This window comes from Oncorhynchus keta, chromosome 18, assembly GCF_023373465.1.
Source record: "Oncorhynchus keta strain PuntledgeMale-10-30-2019 chromosome 18, Oket_V2, whole genome shotgun sequence".
Taxonomy (NCBI): domain Eukaryota; kingdom Metazoa; phylum Chordata; class Actinopteri; order Salmoniformes; family Salmonidae; genus Oncorhynchus; species Oncorhynchus keta.
The window spans coordinates 55023486-55047544 of NC_068438.1; the positions used below are offsets into that span (position 1 = coordinate 55023486).

A 24059-nucleotide genomic window follows, 5' to 3' on the forward strand; every position below is an offset into this window, starting at 1 on the left:
TGTTGGGCTGCCAGACTTATTTGCTATACCTTTTGTCTCATCCCTCTCAACCATACAATGTTTCAATTCCTCATCAATCCACAGGGATTTAACCGTTTTTACAGTCATTTTCTTAATGGGTGTTTATTAGTAACTAGAAAAAGCACTTTCATAAATGTGTCAAGTGCAGCGTCTGGTTGCTCCTCATTACACACCACAGACCAGCAGCGTCTGGTTGCTCCTCATTACACACCACAGACCAGCAGTGTCTGGTTGCTCCTCATTACACACCACAGACCAGCAGTGTCTGGTTGCTCCTCATTACACACCACAGACCAGCAGCGTCTGGTTGCTCCTCATTACACACCACAGACCAGCAGCGTCTGGTTGCTCCTCATTACACACCACAGACCAGCAGCGTCTGGTTGCTCCTCATTACACACCACAGACCAGCAGCGTCTGGTTGCTCCTCATTACACACCACAGACCAGCAGCGTCTGGTTGCTCCTCATTACACACCACAGACCAGCAGCGTCTGGTTGCTCCTCATTACACACCACAGACCAGCAGCGTCTGGTTGCTCCTCATTACACACCACAGACCATCAGCGTCTGGTTGCTCCTCATTACACACCACAGACCAGCAGTGTCTGGTTGCTCCTCATTACACACCACAGACCTTCAGCGTCTGGTTGCTCCTCATTACACACCACAGACCAGCAGTGTCTGGTTGCTCCTCATTACACATCACAGACCAGCAGCGTCTGGTTGCTCCTCATTACACACCACAGACCAGCAGCGTCTGGTTGCTCCTCATTACACACCACAGACCAGCAGCGTCTGGTTGCTCCTCATTACACACCACAGACCAGCAGCGTCTGGTTACTCCTCATTACACACCACAGACCAGCAGTGTCTGGTTGCTCCTCATTACACACCACAGACCAGCAGCGTCTGGTTGCTCCTCATTACACACCACAGACCAGCAGCGTCTGGTTGCTCCTCATTACACACCACAGACCAGCAGCGTCTGGTTGCTCCTCATTACACACCACAGACCAGCAGCGTCTGGTTGCTCCTCATTACACACCACAGACCAGCAGCGTCTGGTTGCTCCTCATTACACACCATAGACCAGCAGTGTCTGGTTGCTCGTCATTACACACCACAGACCAGCAGCGTCTGGTTGCTCCTCATTACACAACACAGACCAACAGCGTCTGGTTGCTCCTCATTACTCACCACAGACCAGCAGCGTCTGGTTGCTCCTCATTACACACCACAGACCAGCAGCGTCTGGTTGCTCCTCATTACACACCACAGACCCGCAGCGTCTGGTTGCTTCTCATTACACACCACAGACCAGCAGCGTCTGGTTGCTCCTCATTACACACCACAGACCAGCAGTGTCTGGTTGCTCCTCATTACACACCACAGACCAGCAGTGTCTGGTTGCTCCTCATTACACACCACAGACCAGCAGCGTCTGGTTACTCCTCATTACACACCACAGACCAGCAGTGTCTGGTTGCTCCTCATTACACACCCCAGACCAGCAGCGTCTGGTTGCTCCTCATTACACACCACAGACCAGCAGCGTCTGGTTGCTCCTCATTACACACCACAGACCAGCAGCGTCTGGTTGCTCCTCATTACTCACCACAGACCAGCAGCGTCTGGTTGCTCCTCATTACACACCACAGACCAGCAGCGTCTGGTTGCTCCTCATTACACACCACAGACCAGCAGCGTCTGGTTGCTCCTCATTACACACCACAGACCAGCAGCGACTGGTTGCTCCTCATTACACACCACAGACCAGCAGTGTCTGGTTGCTCCTCATTACACACCACAGACCTGCAAATATTATTTACATCGTCAACGGAGGAATTACTACAAAACTTATTGTATGACCTCTTATACACTATATTAGGCCCAGCCTGACCTCTTATACACTATATTAGGCCCAGCCTGACCTCTTATACACTATATTAGGCCCAGCCTGACCTCTTATACACTATATTAGGCCCAGCCTGACCTCTTATACACTATATTAGGCCCAGCCTGACCTCTTATAAACTATATTACGCCCAGCCTGTCCTCTTATACACTATATTAGGCCCAGCCTGACCTCTTATACACTATATTAGGCCCAGCCTGACCTCTTATACACTATATTAGGCCCAACCTGTCCTCTTATACACTATATTAGGCCCAGCCTGACCTCTTATACACTATATTAGGCCCAGCCTGACCTCTTATACACTATATTAGGCCCAGCCTGACCTCTTATACACTATATTAGGCCCAGCCTGTCCTCTTATACACTATATTAGGCCCAGCCTGACCTCTTATACACTATATTAGGCCCAGCCTGTCCTCTTATACACTATATTAGGCCCAGCCTGACCTCTTATACACTATATTAGGCCCAGCCTGACCTCTTATACATTATATTAGGCCCAGCCTGTCCTCTTATACACTATATTAGGCCCAGCCTGAACTCTTATACACTATATTAGGCCCAGCATGTCCTCTTATACACTATATTAGGCCCAGCCTGACCTCTTATTCACTATATTAGGCCCAGCCTGACCTCTTATACACTATATTAGGCCCAGCCTGACCTCTTATACACTATATTAGGCCCAGCCTGTCCTCTTATACACTATATTAGGCCCAGCCTGACCTCTTATACACTATATTAGGCCCAGCCTGTCCTCTTATACACTATATTAGGCCCAGCCTGACCTCTTATACACTATATTAGGCCCAGCCTGACCTCTTATACACTATATTAGGCCCAGCCTGACCTCTTATACACTATATTAGGCCCAGCTTGCCCTCTTATACACTATATTAGACCCAGCCTGTCCTCTTATACACTATATTAGGCCCAGCCTGTCCTCTTATACACTATATTAGGCCCAGCCTGACCTCTTATACACTATATTAGACCCAGCCCTTAGAACTGTGGTTTTCCTAGATATGGCTACTATATTGTGATCACTACATCCTATGGATTTGGATACTGCTTTAGAGCATATTTCTGCAACATTAGGGGGGGGGGTAGAAGCTGGTCTGGGTAGCCATTTGACTAGATGTTCATGAGTCTTATGGCTGTTTTAGAAGCCTTTTGGACCTAGACTTGGCGTCCTGTAGCTCCCGGAATCTGTTGTAGAGCGGTCGGAAGAAGCCCTGTAGTGTCCTGTAGCTCCCGGAATCTGTCGTAGAGCGGTCGGAAGAAGCCCTGTAGTGTCCTGTAGCTCCCGGAATCTGTCGTAGAGCGGTCGGAAGAAGCCCTGTAGTGTCCCGTAGCTCCCGGAATCTGTCGTAGAGCGGTCGGAAGAAGCCCTGTAGTGTCCTGTAGCTCCCGGAATCTGTCGTAGAGCGGTCGGAAGAAGCCCTGTAGTGTCCTGTAGCTCCCGGAATCTGTCGTAGAGTGGTCGGAAGAAGCCCTGTAGTGTCCTGTAGCTCCCGGTATCTGTCGTAGAGCGGTCGGAAGAAGCCCTGTAGTGTCCTGTAGCTCCCGGAATCTGTCGTAGAGCGGTCGGAAGAAGCCCTGTAGTGTCCTGTAGCTCCCGGAATCTGTCGTAGAGCGGTCGGAAGAAGCCCTGTCGTGTCCTGTAGCTCCCGGGAATCTGTCGTAGAGCGGTCGGAAGAAGCCCTGTAGTGTCCTGTAGCTCCCGGAATCTGTCGTAGAGCGGTCGGAAGAAGCCCTGTCGTGTCCTGTAGCTCCCGGAATCTGTCGTAGAGCGGTCGGAAGAAGCCCTGTAGTGTCCTGTAGCTCCCGGAATCTGTCGTAGAGCGGTCGGAAGAAGCCCTGTCGTGTCCTGTAGCTCCCGGGAATCTGTCGTAGAGCGGTCGGAAGAAGCCCTGTAGTGTCCTGTAGCTCCCGGAATCTGTCGTAGAGCGGTCGGAAGAAGCCCTGTCGTGTCCTGTAGCTCCCGGGAATCTGTCGTAGAGCGGTCGGAAGAAGCCCTGTAGTGTCCTGTAGCTCCCGGAATCTGTCGTAGAGCGGTCTGAAGAAGCCCTGTAGTGTCCTGTAGCTCCCGGGAATCTGTCGTAGAGCGGTCGGAAGCAGCCCTGTAGTGTCCTGTAGCTCCCGGGAATCTGTCGTAGAGCGGTCGGAAGCAGCCCTGTAGTGTCCTGTAGCTCCCGGGAATCTGTCGTAGAGCGGTCGGAAGAAGCCCTGTAGTGTCCTGTAGCTCCCGGTATCTGTCGTAGAGCGGTCGGAAGCAGCCCTGTAGTGTCCTGTAGCTCCCGGGAATCTGTCGTAGAGCGGTCTGAAGAAGCCCTGTAGTGTCCTGTAGCTCCCGGGAATCTGTCGTAGAGCGGTCGGAAGAAGCCCTGTCGTGTCCTGTAGCTCCCGGGAATCTGTCGTAGAGCGGTCGGAAGAAGCCCTGTAGTGTCCTGTAGCTCCCGGAATCTGTCGTAGAGCGGTCTGAAGAAGCCCTGTAGTGTCCTGTAGCTCCCGGGAATCTGTCGTAGAGCGGTCGGAAGCAGCCCTGTAGTGTCCTGTAGCTCCCGGGAATCTGTCGTAGAGCAGTCGGAAGCAGCCCTGTAGTGTCCTGTAGCTCCCGGGAATCTGTCGTAGAGCGGTCGGAAGAAGCCCTGTAGTGTCCTGTAGCTCCCGGTATCTGTCGTAGAGCGGTCGGAAGCAGCCCTGTAGTGTCCTGTAGCTCCCGGGAATCTGTCGTAGAGCGGTCGGAAGAAGCCCTGTCGTGTCCTGTAGCTCCCGGGAATCTGTCGTAGAGCGGTCGGAAGAAGCCCTGTAGTGTCCTGTAGCTCCCGGAATCTGTCGTAGAGCGGTCTGAAGAAGCCCTGTAGTGTCCTGTAGCTCCCGGGAATCTGTCGTAGAGCGGTCGGAAGCAGCCCTGTAGTGTCCTGTAGCTCCCGGGAATCTGTCGTAGAGCGGTCGGAAGCAGCCCTGTAGTGTCCTGTAGCTCCCGGGAATCTGTCGTAGAGCGGTCGGAAGAAGCCCTGTAGTGTCCTGTAGCTCCCGGTATCTGTCGTAGAGCGGTCGGAAGCAGCCCTGTAGTGTCCTGTAGCTCCCGGGAATCTGTCGTAGAGCGGTCTGAAGAAGCCCTGTAGTGTCCTGTAGCTCCCGGGAATCTGTCGTAGAGCGGTCGGAAGAAGCCCTGTCGTGTCCTGTAGCTCCCGGGAATCTGTCGTAGAGCGGTCGGAAGAAGCCCTGTAGTGTCCTGTAGCTCCCGGAATCTGTCGTAGAGCGGTCTGAAGAAGCCCTGTAGTGTCCTGTAGCTCCCGGGAATCTGTCGTAGAGCGGTCGGAAGCAGCCCTGTAGTGTCCTGTAGCTCCCGGGAATCTGTCGTAGAGCGGTCTGAAGAAGCCCTGTAGTGTCCTGTAGCTCCCGGAATCTGTCGTAGAGCGGTCTGAAGAAGCCCTGTAGTGTCCTGTAGCTCCCGGGAATCTGTCGTAGAGCGGTCGGAAGAAGCCCTGTAGTGTCCTGTAGCTCCCGGGAATCTGTCGTAGAGCGGTCGGAAGAAGCCCTGTAGTGTCCTGTAGCTCCCGGAATCTGTCGTAGAGCGGTCGGAAGAAGCCCTGTAGTGTCCTGTAGCTCCCGGGAATCTGTCGTAGAGCGGTCGGAAGCAGCCCTGTAGTGTCCTGTAGCTCCCAGGAATCTGTCGTAGAGCGGTCGGAAGCAGCCCTGTAGTGTCCTGTAGCTCCCGGGAATCTGTCGTAGAGCGGTCGGAAGAAGCCCTGTAGTGTCCTGTAGCTCCCGGTATCTGTCGTAGAGCGGTCGGAAGCAGCCCTGTAGTGTCCTGTAGCTCCCGGTATCTGTCGTAGAGCGGTCGGAAGAAGCCCTGTAGTGTCCTGTAGCTCCAGGATATTACAGGGGTTTTGCTCCTGTAATGTTGTTTGCTTTTGTCTTTAACTTTAAATAACACTCTTCAAATAACGTCTCATCTCTATGTGTCGATAATGGCCCCTGAGTCACTGTAGTGTCTGTGGACTAAGGCTCTAAGACTGGAAAGCAATTATTGGCAACTAGTAACTGCCGGAATTAAATTAAGCTGGGAGTTTTTTTTTCTCTCCAAATTCTTCTGTAGCTTGAGATCTATAATTAATTACCAGCATACACTTTTCTGTCCAGGATAAAGTTAGTAGCTTGAGTATGTGTTAACAGTTTATCGAGAGGTGTCCCAAATGGCACCCTATTCCCTATATAGTGTTAGTATGAGGAATAGCCTGCCATTCATCTCTCGTAGTGAATCATAGGTAAAGCCACCAGGAGCACAAAGAGAAGAAGCAGATAGATCTCAGAGAATGCCGGCGTGATAAGTAGAATCACTAATAGAAAAGGATCATTCTCTACCCTGCAACACAACACAATGGACAGGGAGGTAGAATTTATGTCAACGAGGAGAAAAATAAGATAAAGGCTTAAAAATATTCTTCTCTCTGTCGACGCTCGGTTCTGTCAGGGTTCCTAAATATATCTGCTGGCTGCACCGATACACGCTGTTATTCTCCAGTTTCATCACTGTTTTTTTCCTCTTACCCTACTGTAGAGCAGCTCCTATTACCCTACTGTAGAGCAGCTCCTATTACCCTACTGTAGAGAAGCTCCTATTACCATACTGTAGAGCAGCTCCTATCACCCTACTGTAGAGCAGCTCCGATCACCCTACTGTAGAGCAGCTCCTATCACCCTACTGTAGAGCAGCTCCTATTACCCTACTGTAGAGCAGCTCCTATTACCCTACTGTAGAGCAGCTCCTATCACCCTACTGTAGAGCAGCTCCTATTACCCTACTGTAGAGCAGCTCCTATTACCCTACTGTAGAGCAGCTCCTATTACCCTACTGTAGAGCAGCTCCTATTACCCTACTGTAGAGCAGCTCCTATCACCCTACTGTAGAGCAGCTCCTATTACCCTACTGTAGAGCAGCTCCTATTACCCTACTGTAGTGTAGCTCCTATTACCCTACTGTAGAGCAGCTCCTATTACCCTACTGTAGAGCAGCTCCTATTACCCTACTGTAGAGCAGCTCCTATCACCCTACTGTAGTTTAGCTCCTATCACCCTACTGTAGAGCAGCTCCTATTACCCTACTGTAGAGCAGCTCCTATTACCCTACTGTAGAGCAGCTCCTATCACCCTACTGTAGAGCAGCTCCTATTACCCTACTGTAGAGCAGCTCCTATTACCCTACTGTAGAGCAGCTCCTATTACCCTACTGTAGAGCAGCTCCTATCACCCTACTGTAGAGCAGCTCCTATTACCCTACTGTAGAGCAGCTCCTATTACCCTACTGTAGAGCAGCTCCTATCACCCTACTGTAGAGCAGCTCCTATTACCCTACTGTAGAGCAGCTCCTATCACCCTACTGTAGAGCAGCTCCTATTACCCTACTGTAGAGCAGCTCCTATTACCCTACTGTAGAGCAGCTCCTATTACCCTACTGTAGAGCAGCTCCTATTACCCTACTGTAGAGCCGCTCCTATTACCATACTGTAGAGCAGCTCCTATTACCCTACTGTAGAGCAGCTCCTATTACCCTACTGTAGGGCAGCTCCTATCACCCTACTGTAGAGCAGCTCCTATCTCCCTACTGTAGAGCAGCTCCTATTACCCTACTGTAGAGCAGCTCCTATTACCCTACTGTAGAGCAGCTCCTATCACCCTACTGTAGAGCAGCTCCTATCACCCTACTGTAGAGCAGCTCCTATTACCCTACTGTAGAGCAGCTCATATTATCCTACTGTAGAGCAGCTCCTATCACCCTACTGTAGAGCAGCTCCTATCACCCTACTGTAGAGCAGCTCCTATTACCCTACTGTAGAGCAGCTCCTATTACCCTACTGTAGAGCAGCTCCTATTACCCTACTGTAGAGCAGCTCGTATCACCCTACTGTAGAGCAGCTCCTATTACCCTACAGTAGAGCAGCTCCTATCACTCTACTGTAGAGCAGCTCCTATTACCCTACTGTAGAGCAGCTCCTATTACCCTACTGTAGAGCAGCTCCTATTACCCTACTGTAGAGCAGCTCCTATTACCCTACTGTAGAGCAGCTCCTATCACCCTACTGTAGAGCAGCTCCTATTACCCTACTGTAGAGCAGCTCCTATTACCATACTGTAGAGCAGCTCCTATCACCCTACTGTAGAGCAGCTCCTATTACCCTACTGTAGTGTAGCTCCTATTACCCTACTGTAGAGCAGCTCCTATTACCCTACTGTAGAGCCGCTCCTATTACCCTACTGTAGAGCAGCTCCTATTACCCTACTGTAGAGCAGCTCCTATCACCCTACTGTAGAGCAGCTCCTATCACCCTACTGTAGTGTAGCTCCTATTACCCTACTGTAGAGCAGCTCCTATTACCCTACTGTAGAGCAGCTCCTATTACCCTACTGTAGAGCAGCTCCTATTACCCTACTGTAGAGCAGCTCCTATTACCATACTGTAGAGAAGCTCCTATTACCCTACTGTAGAGCAGCTCCTATCACCCTACTGTAGAGCAGCTCCTATTACCCTACTGTAGAGCAGCTCCTATTACCCTACTGTAGAGCAGCTCCTATTACCCTACTGTAGAGCAGCTCCTATTACCCTACTGTAGAGCAGCTCCTATCACCCTACTGTAGTGTAGCTCCTCTTCCTATCACCCTACTGTAGAGCAGCTCCTATTACCCTACTGTAGAGCAGCTCCTATTACCCTACTGTAGAGCAGCTCCTATTACCATACTGTAGAGCAGCTCCTATTACCATACTGTAGAGCAGATCCTATTACCCTACTGTAGAGCAGCTCCTATTACCATACTGTAGAGCAGCTCCTATCACCCTACTGTAGAGCAGCTCCTATTACCCTACTGTAGACCAGCTCCTATTACCCTACTGTAGAGCAGCTCCCATCACCCTACTGTCAAGCAGCTCCTATTACCATACTGTAGAGCAGCTCCTATTACCCTACTGTAGAGCAGCTCCTATTACCATACTGTAGAGCAGATCCTATTACCCTACTGTAGAGCAGCTCCTATTACCATACTGTAGAGGAGCTCCTAATACCCTACTGTAGAGCAGCTCCAATTACCATACTGTAGAGCAGCTCCTATCACCCTACTGTAGAGCAGCTCCTATCACCCTACTGTAGAGCAGCTCCTATTACCCTACTGTAGAGCAGCTCCTATCACCCTACTGTAGAGCAGCTCCTATTACCCTACTGTAGAGCAGCTCCTATTACCCTACTGTAGAGCAGCTCCTATTACCCTACTGTAGAGCAGCTCCTATCACCCTACTGTAGAGCAGCTCCTATCACCCTACTGTAGAGCAGCTCCTATCACCCTACTGTAGTTCAGCTCCTATCACCCTACTGTAGTTTAGCTCCTATCACCCTACTGTAGAGCAGCTCCTATTACCCTACTGTAGAGCAGCTTCTATCACCCTACTGTAGTTTAGCTCCTATCACCCTACTGTAGAGCAGCTCCTATTACACTACTGTAGAGCAGCTCCTATTACCCTACTGTAGAGCAGCTCCTATCACCCTACTGTCGAGCAGCTCGTATCACCCTACTGTAGAGCAGCTCCTATTACCATACTGTAGAGCAGCTCCTATTACCATACTGTAGAGCAGCTCCTATCACCCTACTGTAGAGCAGCTTCTATCACCCTACTGTAGTTTAGCTCCTATCACCCTACTGTAGAGCAGCTCCTATTACACTACTGTAGAACAGCTCCTATTACCCTACTGTAGAGCAGCTCCTATCACCCTACTGTCGAGCAGCTCCTATCACCCTACTGTAGAGCAGCTCCTATTACCATACTGTAGAGCAGCTCCTATTACCATACTGTAGAGCAGCTCCTATCACCCTACTGTAGAGCAGCTCCTATCACCCTACTGTCGAGCAGCTCCTATCACCCTACTGTAGAGCAGCTCCTATTACCCTACTGTAGAGCAGCTCCTATTACCATACTGTAGAGCAGATCCTATTACCCTACTGTAGAGCAGCTCCTATTACCATACTGTAGAGGAGCTCCTAATATCCTACTGTAGAGCAGCTCCAATTACCATACTGTAGAGCAGCTCCTATCACCCTACTGTAGAGCAGCTCCTATCACCCTACTGTAGAGCAGCTCCTATTACCCTACTGTAGAGCAGCTCCTATCACCCTACTGTAGAGCAGCTCCTATTACCCTACTGTAGAGCAGCTCCTATTACCCTACTGTAGAGCAGCTCCTATTACCCTACTGTAGAGCAGCTCCTATCACCCTACTGTAGAGCAGCTCCTATCACCCTACTGTAGAGCAGCTCCTATCACCCTACTGTAGAGCAGCTCCTATCACCCTACTGTAGTTTAGCTCCTATCACCCTACTGTAGAGCAGCTCCTATTACCCTACTGTAGAGCAGCTTCTATCACCCTACTGTAGTTTAGCTCCTATCACCCTACTGTAGAGCAGCTCCTATTACACTACTGTAGAGCAGCTCCTATCACCCTACTGTAGAGCAGCTCCTATCACCCTACTGTAGAGCAGCTCCTATCACCCTACTGTCGAGCAGCTCCTATCACCCTACTGTAGAGCAGCTCCTATTACCCTACTGTAGAGCAGCTCCTATTACCCTACTGTCGAGCAGCTCCTATCACCCTACTGTCGAGCAGCTTCTATCACCCTACTGTAGTTTAGCTCCTATCACCCTACTGTAGAGCAGCTCCTATTACACTACTTTAGAACAGCTCCTATTACCCTACTGTAGAGCAGCTCCTATCACCCTACTGTAGAGCAGCTCCTATCACCCTACTGTAGAGCAGCTCCTATTACCCTACTGTAGAGCAGCTCCTATTACCCTACTGTAGAGCAGCTCCTATCACCCTACTGTAGAGCAGCTCCTATCACCCTACTGTCGAGCAGCTCCTATCACCCTACTGTAGAGCAGCTCCTATTACCCTACTGTAGAGCAGCTCCTATTACCCTACTGTAGAGCAGCTCCTATCACCCTACTGTAGAGCAGCTCCTATTACCCTACTGTAGAGCAGCTCCTATCACCCTACTGTAGAGCAGCTCCTATTACCCTACTGTAGAGCAGCTCCTATCACCCTACTGTATTGCAGCTCCTCTTCATAACACCCTACTGTAGTGTAGCCCCTAGTCTTTACTAACATGCTGGCTGGTCTAATCTTTACTAACATGCTGGCTGGCTGGTCAAGTCTCTGTTAATATGCTGGCTGGTCAAGTCTCTGTTAATATGCTGGCTGGTCAAGTCTCTGTTAACATGCTGGCTGGCTGGTCAAGTCTCTGTTAATATGCTGGCTGGTCAAGTCTCTGTTAATATGCTGGCTGGTCAAGTCTCTGTTAACATGCTGGCTGGTTAAGTCTCTGTTAATATGCTGGCTGGCTGGTCAAGTCTCTGTTAATATGCTGGCTGGTCAAGTCTCTGTTAATATGCTGGCTGGCTGATCAAGTCTCTGTTAATATGCTGGCTGGCTGGTCAAGTCTCTGTTAATATGCTGGCTGGTCAAGTCTCTGTTAATATGCTGGCTGGCTGGTCAAGTCTCTGTTAATATGCTGGCTGGTCAAGTCTCTGTTAACATGCTGGCTGGTTAAGTCTCTGTTAATATGCTGGCTGGTCAAGTCTCTGTTAATATGCTGGCTGGTCAAGTCTCTGTTAATATGCTGGCTGGCTGGTCAAGTCTCTGTTAATATGCTGGCTGGTCAAGTCTCTGTTAATATGCTGGCTGGTCAAGTCTCTGTTAACATGCTGGCTGGCTGGTCAAGTCTCTGTTAATATGCTGGCTGGTCAAGTCTCTGTTAATATGCTGGCTGGTCAAGTCTCTGTTAATATGCTGGCTGGCTGGTCAAGTCTCTGTTAATATGCTGGCTGGTCAAGTCTCTGTTAATATGCTGGCTGGTCAAGTCTCTGTTAACATGCTGGCTGGCTGGTCAAGTCTCTGTTAATATGCTGGCTGGTCAAGTCTCTGTTAACATGCTGGCTGGTCAAGTCTCTGTTAACATGCTGGCTGGTCAAGTCTCTGTTAACATGCTGGCTGGTCAAGTCTCTGTTAATATGCTGGCTGGCTGGTCAAGTCTCTGTTAACATGCTGGCTGGTCAAGTCTCTGTTAACATGCTGGCTGGTCAAGTCTCTGTTAATATGCTGGCTGGTCAAGTCTCTGTTAATATGCTGGCTGGTCAAGTCTCTGTTAATATGCTGGCTGGTCAAGTCTCTGTTAACATGCTGGCTGGTCAAGTCTCTGTTAACATGCTGGCTGGTCAAGTCTCTGTTAATATGCTGGCTGGTCAAGTCTCTGTTCATATGCTGGCTGGTCAAGTCTCTGTTAATATGCTGGCTGGTCAAGTCTCTGTTAACATGCTGGCTGGTCAAGTCTCTGTTAATATGCTGGCTGGTCAAGTCTCTGTTAATATGCTGGCTGGTCAAGTCTCTGTTAACATGCTGGCTGGCTGGTCAAGTCTCTGTTAATATGCTGGCTGGTCAAGTCTCTGTTAATATGCTGGCTGGTCAAGTCTCTGTTAACATGCTGGCTGGCTGGTCAAGTCTCTGTTAATATGCTGGCTGGTCAAGTCTCTGTTAATATGCTGGCTGGTCAAGTCTCTGTTAATATGCTGGCTGGTCAAGTCTCTGTTAATATGCTGGCTGGTCAAGTCTCTGTTAATATGCTGGCTGGTCAAGTCTCTGTTAACATGCTGGCTGGTCAAGTCTCTGTTAATATGCAGGCTGGTCAAGTCTCTGTTAATATGCTGGCTGGTCAAGTCTCTGTTAATATGCTGGCTGGTCAAGTCTCTGTTAACATGCTGGCTGGTCAAGTCTCTGTTAATATGCTGGCTGGTCAAGTCTCTGTTAATATGCTGGCTGGTCAAGTCTCTGTTAATATGCTGGCTGGTCAAGTATCTGTTAACATGCTGGCTGGTCAAGTCTCTGTTAATATGCTGGCTGGTCAAGTCTCTGTTCATATGCTGGCTGGTCAAGTCTCTGTTAATATGCTGGCTGGTCAAGTCTCTGTTAACATGCTGGCTGGTCAAGTCTCTGTTAATATGCTGGCTGGTCAAGTCTCTGTTAACATGCTGGCTGGTCAAGTCTCTGTTAATATGCTGGCTGGTCAAGTCTCTGTTAATATGCTGGCTGGTCAAGTCTCTGTTAATATGCTGGCTGGTCAAGTCTCTGTTAATATGCTGGCTGGTCAAGTCTCTGTTCATATGCTGGCTGGTCAAGTCTCTGTTAATATGCTGGCTGGTCAAGTCTCTGTTAATATGCTGGCTGGTCAAGTCTCTGTTAATATGCTGGCTGGCTGGTCAAGTCTCTGTTAATAAGCTGGCTGGTCAAGTCTCTGTTAATGTGCTGGCTGGTCAAGTCTCTGTTAATATGCTGGCTGGCTGGTCAAGTCTCTGTTAACATGCTGGCTGGTCAAGTCTCTGTTAATATGCTGGCTGGTCAAGTCTCTGTTAACATGCTGGCTGGTCAAGTCTCTGTTAATATGCTGGCTGGTCAAGTCTCTGTTAATATGCTGGCTGATCAAGTCTCTATTCATATGCTGGCTGGTCAAGTCTCTGTTAATATGCTGGCTGGCTGGTCAAGTCTCTGTTAATATGCTGGCTGGTCAAGTCTCTGTTAATGTGCTGGCTGGTCAAGTCTCTGTTAATATGCTGGCTGGCTGGTCAAGTCTCTGTTAACATGCTGGCTGGTCAAGTCTCTGTTAATATGCTGGCTGGTCAAGTCTCTGTTAACATGCTGGCTGGTCAAGTCTCTGTTAATATGCTGGCTGGTCAAGTCTCTGTTAATATGCTGGCTGATCAAGTCTCTATTCATATGCTGGCTGGTCAAGTCTCTGTTAATATGCTGGCTGGCTGGTCAAGTCTCTGTTAATATGCTGGCTGGCTGGTCAAGTCTCTGTTAACATGCTGGCTGGTCAAGTCTCTGTTAATATGCTGGCTGGTCAAGTCTCTGTTAACATGCTGGCTGGTCAAGTCTCTGTTAATATGCTGGCTGGCTGGTCAAGTCTCTGTTAACATGCTGGCTGGTCAAGTCTCTGTTAATATGCTGGCTGGTCAAGTCTCTGTTAATATGCTGGCTGGTCAAGTCTCTGTTAACATGCTGGCTGGTCAAGTCTCTGTAAATAAGCTGGCTGGTCAAGTCTCTGTTAATATGCTGGCTGGTCAAGTCTCTGTTAATATGCTGGCTGGCTGGTCAAGTCTCTGTTAATATGCTGGCTGGTCAAGTCTCTGTTAATATACTGGCTGGTCAAGTCTCTGTTAATATGCTGGCTGGCTGGTCAAGTCTCTGTTAATATGCTGGCTGGTCAAGTCTCTGTTAATATGCTGGCTGGTCAAGTCTCTGTTAACATGCTGGCTGGCTGGTCAAGTCTCTGTTAATATGCTGGCTGGCTGGTCAAGTCTCTGTTAATATGCTGGCTGGTCAAGTCTATGTTAATATGCTGGCTGGCTGGTCAAGTCTCTGTTAATATGCTTGCTGGTCAAGTCTCTGTTAATATGCTGTCTGGTCAAGTCTCTGTTAATATGCTGGCTGGTCAAGTCTCTGTTAACATGCTGGCTGGTCAAGTCTCTGTTAATATGCTGGCTGGTCAAGTCTCTGTTAACATGCTGGCTGGTCAAGTCTCTGTTAACATGCTGGCTGGTCAAGTCTCTGTTAATATGCTGGCTGGTCAAGTCTCTGTTAATATGCTGGCTGGTCAAGTCTCTGTTAATATGCTGGCTGGTCAAGTCTCTGTTAATATGCTGGCTGGTCAAGTCTCTGTTAATATGCTGGCTGGCTGGTCAAGTCTCTGTTAATATGCTGGCTGGTCAAGTCTCTGTTAATATGCTGGCTGGCTGGTCAAGTCTCTGTTAACATTCTGGCTGGTCAAGTCTCTGTTAACATGCTGGCTGGTCAAGTCTCTGTTAATATGCTGGCTGGTCAAGTCTCTGTTAACATACTGGCTGGTCAAGTCTCTGTTAATATGCTGGCTGGTCAAGTCTCTGTTAATATGCTGGCTGGTCAAGTCTCTGTTAACATGCTGGCTGGCTGGTCAAGTCTCTGTTAACATGCTGGCTGGCTGGTCAAGTCTCTGTTAACATGCTGGCTGGCTGGTCAAGTCTCTGTTCATATGCTGGCTGGTCAAGTCTCTGTTAACATGCTGGCTGGCTGGTCAAGTCTCTGTAAACATGCTGGCTGGTCAAGTCTCTGTTGACATGCTGGCTGGTCATATCTCTGTTAATATGCTGGCTGGCTGGTCAACTCTCTGTTAACATGCTGGCTGGCTGGTCAAGTCTCTGTTAATATGCTGGCTGGCTGGTCAAGTCTCTGTTAATATGCTGGCTGGCTGGTCAAGTCTCTGTTAATATGCTGGCTGGTCAAGTCTCTGTTAATATGCTGGCTGGCTGGTCAAGTCTCTGTTAATATGCTGGCTGGTCAAGTCTCTGTTAATATGCTGGCTGGTCAAGTCTCTGTTAATATGCTGGCTGGTCAAGTCTCTGTTAATATGCTGGCTGGTCAAGTCTCTGTTAATATGCTGGCTGGCTGGTCAAGTCTCTGTTAATATGCTGGCTGGCTGGTCAAGTCTCTGTTAATATGCTGGCTGGTCAAGTCTCTGTTAATATGCTGGCTGGTCAAGTCTCTGTTAATATGCTGGCTGGTCAAGTCTCTGTTAATATGCTGGCTGGTCAAGTCTCTGTTAATATGCTGGCTGGCTGGTCAAGTCTCTGTTAATATGCTGGCTGGTCAAGTCTCTGTTAACATGCTGGCTGGTCAAGTCTCTGTTAATATGCTGGCTGGTCAAGTCTCTGTTAATAAGCTGGCCGGTCAAGTCTCTGTTAATATGCTGGCTGGCTGGTCAAGTCTCTGTTAATATGCTGGCCGGCTGGTCAAGTCTCTGTTAATAAGCTGGCTGGTCAAGTCTCTGTTAATATGCTGGCTGGCTGGTCAAGTCTCTGTTAATATGCTGGCTGGCTGGTCAAGTCTCTGTTAATATGCTGGCTGGCTGGTCAAGTCTCTGTTAATATGCTGGCTGGTCAAGTCTCTGTTAATATGCTGGCTGGCTGGTCAAGTCTCTGTTAATATGCTGGCTGGTCAAGTCTCTGTTAATATGCTGGCTAGTCAAGTCTCTGTTAATATGCTGGCTGGTCAAGTCTCTGTTAATATGCTGGCTGGTCAAGTCTCTGTTAACATACTGGCTGGTCAAGTCTCTGTTAACATGCTGGCTGGTCAAGTCTCTGTTAATATGCTGGCTGGTCAAGTCTCTGTTAATATGCTGGCTGGTCAAGTCTCTGTTAATATGCTGGCTGGTCAAGTCTCTGTTAATATGCTGGCTGGTCAAGTCTCTGTTAACATACTGGCTGGTCAAGTCTCTGTTAACATGCTGGCTGGTCAAGTCTCTGTTAACATGCTGGCTGGTCAAGTCTCTGTTAACATGCTGGCTGGTCAAGTCTCTGTTAACATGCTGGCTGGTGAAGTCTCTGTTAATATGCTGGCTGGTCAAGTCTCTGTTAACATGCTGGCTGGCTGGTCAAGTCTCTGTTAACATGCTGGCTGGCTGGTCAAGTCTCTGTTAACATGCTGGCTGGCTGGTCAAGTCTCTGTTCATATGCTGGCTGGTCAAGTCTCTGTTAACATGCTGGCTGGCTGGTCAAGTCTCTGTAAACATGCTGGCTGGTCAAGTCTCTGTTAACATGCTGGCTGGTCAAGTCTCTGTTAATATGCTGGCTGGCTGGTCAACTCTCTGTTAACATGCTGGCTGGCTGGTCAAGTCTCTGTTAATATGCTGGCTGGCTGGTCAAGTCTCTGTTAATATGCTGGCTGGTCACGTCTCTGTTAATATGCTGGCTGGCTGGTCAAGTCTCTGTTAATATGCTGGCTGGTCAAGTCTCTGTTAATATGCTGGCTGGTCAAGTCTCTGTTAATATGCTGGCTGGTCAAGTCTCTGTTAATATGCTGGCTGGTCAAGTCTCTGTTAATAAGCTGGCCGGTCAAGTCTCTGTTAATATGCTGGCTGGCTGGTCAAGTCTCTGTTAATATGCTGGCCGGCTGGTCAAGTCTCTGTTAATATGCTGGCTGGCTGGTCAAGTCTCTGTTAATATGCTGGCCGGCTGGTCAAGTCTCTGTTAATATGCTGGCTGGCTGGTCAAGTCTCTGTTAATATGCTGGCTGGTCAAGTCTCTGTTAATATGCTGGCTGGTCAAGTCTCTGTTAACATGCTGGCTGGCTGGTCAAGTCTCTGTTAATATGCTGGCTGGCTGGTCAAGTCTCTGTTAATATGCTGGCTGGTCAAGTCTATGTTAATATGCTGGCTGGCTGGTCAAGTCTCTGTTAATATGCTTGCTGGTCAAGTCTCTGTTAATATGCTGTCTGGTCAAGTCTCTGTTAATATGCTGGCTGGTCAAGTCTCTGTTAACATGCTGGCTGGTCAAGTCTCTGTTAATATGCTGGCTGGTCAAGTCTCTGTTAACATGCTGGCTGGTCAAGTCTCTGTTAACATGCTGGCTGGTCAAGTCTCTGTTAATATGCTGGCTGGTCAAGTGTCTGTTAATATGCTGGCTGGTCAAGTCTCTGTTAATATGCTGGCTGGTCAAGTCTCTGTTAATAAGCTGGCTGGTCAAGTCTCTGTTAATATGCTGGCTGGCTGGTCAAGTCTCTGTTAATATGCTGGCTGGTCAAGTCTCTGTTAATATGCTGGCTGGCTGGTCAAGTCTCTGTTAACATTCTGGCTGGTCAAGTCTCTGTTAACATGCTGGCTGGTCAAGTCTCTGTTAATATGCTGGCTGGTCAAGTCTCTGTTAACATACTGGCTGGTCAAGTCTCTGTTAATATGCTGGCTGGTCAAGTCTCTGTTAATATGCTGGCTGGTCAAGTCTCTGTTAACATGCTGGCTGGCTGGTCAAGTCTCTGTTAACATGCTGGCTGGCTGGTCAAGTCTCTGTTAACATGCTGGCTGGCTGGTCAAGTCTCTGTTCATATGCTGGCTGGTCAAGTCTCTGTAAACATGCTGGCTGGCTGGTCAAGTCTCTGTAAACATGCTGGCTGGTCAAGTCTCTGTTGACATGCTGGCTGGTCATGTCTCTGTTAATATGCTGGCTGGCTGGTCAACTCTCTGTTAATATGCTGGCTGGCTGGTCAAGTCTCTGTTAATATGCTGGCTGGCTGGTCAAGTCTCTGTTAATATGCTGGCTGGTCAAGTCTCTGTTAATATGCTGGCTGGTCAAGTCTCTGTTAATATGCTGGCTGGTCAAGTCTCTGTTAATATGCTGGCTGGTCAAGTCTCTGTTAATATGCTGGCTGGTCAAGTCTCTGTTAATAAGCTGGCCGGTCAAGTCTCTGTTAATATGCTGGCTGGCTGGTCAAGTCTCTGTTAATATGCTGGCCGGCTGGTCAAGTCTCTGTTAATAAGCTGGCTGGTCAAGTCTCTGTTAATATGCTGGCTGGCTGGTCAAGTCTCTGTTAATATGCTGGCTGGCTGGTCAAGTCTCTGTTAATATGCTGGCTGGCTGGTCAAGTCTCTGTTAATATGCTGGCTGGTCAAGTCTCTGTTAATATGCTGGCTGGCTGGTCAAGTCTCTGTTAATATGCTGGCTGGTCAAGTCTCTGTTAATATGCTGGCTAGTCAAGTCTCTGTTAATATGCTGGCTGATCAAGTCTCTGTTAACATGCTGGCTGGTCAAGTCTCTGTTAATATGCTGGCTGGTCAAGTCTCTGTTAATATGCTGGCTGGTCAAGTCTCTGTTAACATGCTGGCTGGTCAAGTCTCTGTTAACATGCTGGCTGGTCAAGTCTCTGTTAATATGCTGGCTGGTCAAGTCTCTGTTAATATGCTGGCTGGTCAAGTCTCTGTTAATATGCTGGCTGGTCAAGTCTCTGTTAACATGCTGGCTGGTCAAGTCTCTGTTAACATGCTGGCTGGTCAAGTCTCTGTTAATATGCTGGCTGGTCAAGTCTCTGTTAACATGCTGGCTGGTCAAGTCTCTGTTAATATGCTGGCTGGTCAAGTCTCTGTTAACATGCTGGCTGGTCAAGTCTCTGTTAATATGCTGGCTGGTCAAGTCTCTGTTAATATGCTGGCTGGTCAAGTCTCTGTTAATATGCTGGCTGGTCAAGTCTCTGTTAACATGCTGGCTGGCTGGTCAAGTCTCTGTTAACATGCTGGCTGGCTGGTCAAGTCTCTGTTAACATGCTGGCTGGCTGGTCAAGTCTCTGTTCATATGCTGGCTGGTCAAGTCTCTGTTAACATGCTGGCTGGCTGGTCAAGTCTCTGTAAACATGCTGGCTGGTCAAGTCTCTGTTAACATGCTGGCTGGTCATGTCTCTGTTAATATGCTGGCTGGCTGGTCAACTCTCTGTTAATATGCTGGCTGGCTGGTCAAGTCTCTGTTAATATGCTGGCTGGTCAAGTCTCTGTTAATATGCTGGCTGGTCAAGTCTCTGTTAATATGCTGGCTGGCTGGTCAAGTCTCTGTTAATATGCTGGCTGGTCAAGTCTCTGTTAATATGCTGGCTGGTCAAGTCTCTGTTAATAAGCTGGCCGGTCAAGTCTCTGTTAATATGCTGGCTGGCTGGTCAAGTCTCTGTTAATATGCTGGCCGGCTGGTCAAGTCTCTGTTAATAAGCTGGCTGGTCAAGTCTCTGTTAATATGCTGGCTGGCTGGTCAAGTCTCTGTTAATATGCTGGCTGGCTGGTCAAGTCTCTGTTAATATGCTGGCTGGCTGGTCAAGTCTCTGTTAATATGCTGGCTGGTCAAGTCTCTGTTAATATGCTGGCTGGCTGGTCAAGTCTCTGTTAATATGCTGGCTGGTCAAGTCTCTGTTAATATGCTGGCTGGTCAAGTCTCTGTTAATATGCTGGCTGGTCAAGTCTCTGTTAATATGCTGGCTGGTCAAGTCTCTGTTAATATGCTGGCTGGTCAAGTCTCTGTTAACATGCTGGCTGGTCAAGTCTCTGTTAATATGCTGGCTGGTCAAGTCTCTGTTAACATGCTGGCTGGTCAAGTCTCTGTTAATATGCTGGCTGGTCAAGTCTCTGTTAATATGCTGGCTGGTCAAGTCTCTGTTAATATGCTGGCTGGTCAAGTCTCTGTTAACATGCTGGCTGGTCAAGTCTCTGTTAACATGCTGGCTGGTCAAGTCTCTGTTAATATGCTGGCTGGCTGGTCAAGTCTCTGTTAACATGCTGGCTGGTCAAGTCTCTGTTAACATGCTGGCTGGTCAAGTCTCTGTTAACATGCTGGCTGGTCAAGTCTCTGTTAACATGCTGGCTGGTCAAGTCTCTGTTAACATGCTGGCTGGTCAAGTATCTGCTAACATCCTGGCTGGTCAAGTATCTGCTAACATGCTGGCTGGCTGGTCAAATTAACAAGGTTTAAAGGCCTCGAAGCAGATTGTCAAATTTCATTAATTTACATAGAGACACTTTGTGCTCGGACTACATTTTTATTATAACCATTTTAATTGGTTTAAGACATCAAAGAACAGGATTTATTTGTACTGTATATAGGAGGTATTGATATCTTAATTGTTAGATTGTCTTCAGACAACACTTGAATTGGACCAGCGCTAGTCGGCTTTAATCTGAGAGCCTTGACAAAGACCTTTTGTGAAGAAAGTCTGCCTTCCATGCATCAAGGTTTTCAGCTGTCTTGGCTACGTAAAGATCTGGTTACATTGATGTCATGCTGATGATATATATCTGTTGGTTAGATTGTTATTCTATCAGTAAGGTAATAGCATTGAAGTGGGTATTTGTACCTTTTCTTTAGACAGAAATATGAAAATACACATTGTAACGATGAGAACATACCACTACTTGAAATGAGACATGCCACCACTTGAAATGAAACATGCCACTACTTGAAATGAGAACATGCCACCACTTGAAATGAGAACATGCTACCACTTGAAATGAAACATGCCACCACTTGAAATGAAACATGCCACTACTTGAAATGAAACATGCCACCACTTGAAATGAAACATGCCACCACTTGAAATGAAACATGCCACTACTTGAAATGAGAACATGCTACCACTTGAAATGAAACATGCCACCACTTGAAATGAAACATGCCACTACTTGAAATGAGACATGCCACCACTTGAAATGAAACATGCCACCACTTGAAATGAAACATGCCACTACTTGAAATGAAACATGCCACCACTTGAAATGAAACATGCCACCACTTGAAATGAAACATGCCACCACTTGAAATGAAACATGCCACCACTTGAAATGAAACATGCCACCACTTGAAATGAAACATGCCACCACTTGAAATGAGACATGCCACCACTTGAAATGAAACATGCCACCACTTGAAATGAAACATGCCACCACTTTAAATGAAACATGCCACCACTTGAAATGAAACATGCCACCACTTGAAATGAAACATGCCACCACTTGAAATGAAACATGCCACCACTTGAAATGAAACATGCCACCACTTGAAATGAAACATGCCACCACTTGAAATGAGACATGCCACCACTTTAAATGAAACATGCCACCACTTTAAATGAAACATGCCACCACTTGAAATGAAACATGCCACCACTTGAAATGAAACATGCCACCACTTGAAATGAAACATGCCACCACTTGAAATGAAACATGCCACCACTTTAAATGAAACATGCCACCACTTTAAATGAAACATGCCACCACTTGAAATGAGACATGCCACCACTTGAAATGAAACATGCCACTACTTGAAATGAAACATGCCACCACTTGAAATGAGACATGCCACCACTTTAAATGAAACATGCCACCACTTTAAATGAAACATGCCACCACTTGAAATGAAACATGCCACCACTTTAAATGAAACATGCCACCACTTGAAATGAAACATGCCACTACTTGAAATGAAACATGCCACCACTTTAAATGAAACATGCCACCACTTTAAATGAAACATGCCACCACTTGAAATGAAACATGCCACTACTTGAAATGAAACATGCCACCACTTTAAATGAAACATGCCACCACTTTAAATGAAACATGCCACCAATTGAAATGAAACATGCCACCACTTTAAATGAAACATGCCACCACTTGAAATGAAACATGCCACCACTTTAAATGAAACATGCCACCACTTTAAATGAAACATGCCACCACTTGAAATGAGACATGCCACCACTTGAAATGAAACATGCCACCACTTGAAATGAGAACATGCCACCACTTGAAATGAGAACATGCTACCACTTGAAATGAAACATGCCACCACTTGAAATGAAACATGCCACCACTTGAAATGAAACATGCCACCACTTGAAATGAAACATGCCACCACTTGAAATGAGACATGCCACCACTTTAAATGAAACATGCCACCACTTTAAATGAAACATGCCACCACTTGAAATGAAACATGCCACTACTTGAAATGAAACATGCCACCACTTGAAATGAAACATGCCACCACTTGAAATTACTATTGTATTCTGAAATGAAGATAATGTGACTGTGAGCAGTTTTTTCAATAAGAGTTTTCTTTTTTCTCCACAGCTCCAAGGGTCTCTGAGGAGGAAGATCGAGGGCCATACTCCTGGCTACTCCTCCCAACAGAATGGCCTGTCCTGTGGGCCGTCGGGGCTGGACTTCAAACGTGTCCGTCTGGAGGGGGGCAGCGGTGGTTTGGGTGGGCCCTGTTCCTTCAACTCACAGTCCATGGGAGGCGACGCCCTAAACAGGAAAAACAACAACAGCAGCTACATGATGCCCCATGGGGTCATGAACTCTGACCTCATCAACATGACCCTGAAGGAGATGAAGAAGGAACCTATAGACCATGTCACTTCCTGCGGCCAGAGGTCTACTGAGATGATGGTGTTCAGCAGCCAGATCGACCCGGAGCTTCAGGATCTGTTCGACGAGCTGACCAAGACCGTCCCGTCTCTGCACGACCAGGAGTTTGAGAAGATGCTGAAGCAGGACGATACGTTCGGCCTGGCGGATCTGGAGCGCAGTGCGGCTACCCTCTGCTCCCACCTGGAGAAGCCCATCAAGACAGAGTACTCCTCTCCAGACTACGGCCAGACACATGGCCATGGTAGCTCCTCACAGCTCCACCCGGCATCAACTGGTCCCTCCTTCACCATGTCCAGCTCCTCCCCCATCACCAACCAGAAGAGCCAAGGCCAGGGGCCCTCAGGGCTGGCTGGACCCCCCAGCAGAGGTCTCCCTGGCTGGCCTGAGGTGTCCCATGCAGAGCAGCTAAAGCAGATGGCAGCCAACCAGAACCAGCAGCAGCCCAACCCTCAAACCCTGCTCCACCACCAACAGCCACACCAACAGGCTCAGGCTGGAGGGGGAGGAGGACCAGGGACCAGTTGGAACACGCAGCCCTCCTCCAACTCCTTCCCCCAGGACAAGCTCTCCAACCCGGCCTCAATGGGCCAGAGGATCACCCCCCAGACCTCCATGGACAGTCAGGGTAAAGGCATAAACAACTGTCTGTTCAAGCCCAACGGACACAACACCTCCAGCCACCTGGATATGAAGGTGCTCAGCAACAAACCAATGCTCCACTTCAGCCCCAAAGCATCCCAGCAACCCTCCACTATGGCAGGTCCAGTGAGTAAGACTACAGCCCATCAACAACAACAACAACAGCCGTCCACCTCAGCCCAGAACTTGAACACGAACCACCCAGTTCATAATTACCAGAACCCCCAGCAGCAACGGCCCATGTCTGGACCTCCTCACTTGCAGCCCAAGTCCCTGGCCCAGAGAACCCCTCTCAGCCAGCATGGAGCTGGACCTGGGCTCCACTTTAAACTGGCTCAACAACGACAGGTAATAAGATCCTATATACTTGCATTCTATCCTTGTGGTGTTGTAGTGGTTGAGTCCCAGGACTCTGACTCGACTTAAACGCTAGGGACTTGGGACTCGACTCAGACTCGAGGTTTCGTGAGTTGACTACATCAGTGCGTTTTAAGTATGTTCCATCGTTTATATGAAACAATACATTTATCACATGAAAATATCATATGAAATAAATATCACATCAAATATCATATGAAATTAATATCACATCAAATATCATATGAAAACTAATATTGTATGTCTACAATAGAAATGCATATATCTATCAAATGCATATATCTATCTAAT

The 24059-nt window shown here is 48.1% G+C and overlaps 1 protein-coding gene across 1 annotated transcript in view; it reads left to right on the plus strand.

Annotated features, from left to right (window-relative positions):
• The first annotated feature begins 20204 nt into the window (after window positions 1-20204).
• The window catches only part of LOC118383960 (mastermind-like protein 2), a 59547-nt gene continuing 55692 nt past the window's right edge, over window positions 20205-24059 (plus strand). The window contains exons 1-2 of the mRNA XM_052468919.1: window positions 20205-20246; window positions 22449-23738. Coding sequence (XP_052324879.1) covers window positions 20205-20246; window positions 22449-23738 — 1332 coding nt within the window. The remainder of the gene's footprint in view (window positions 20247-22448; window positions 23739-24059) is intronic.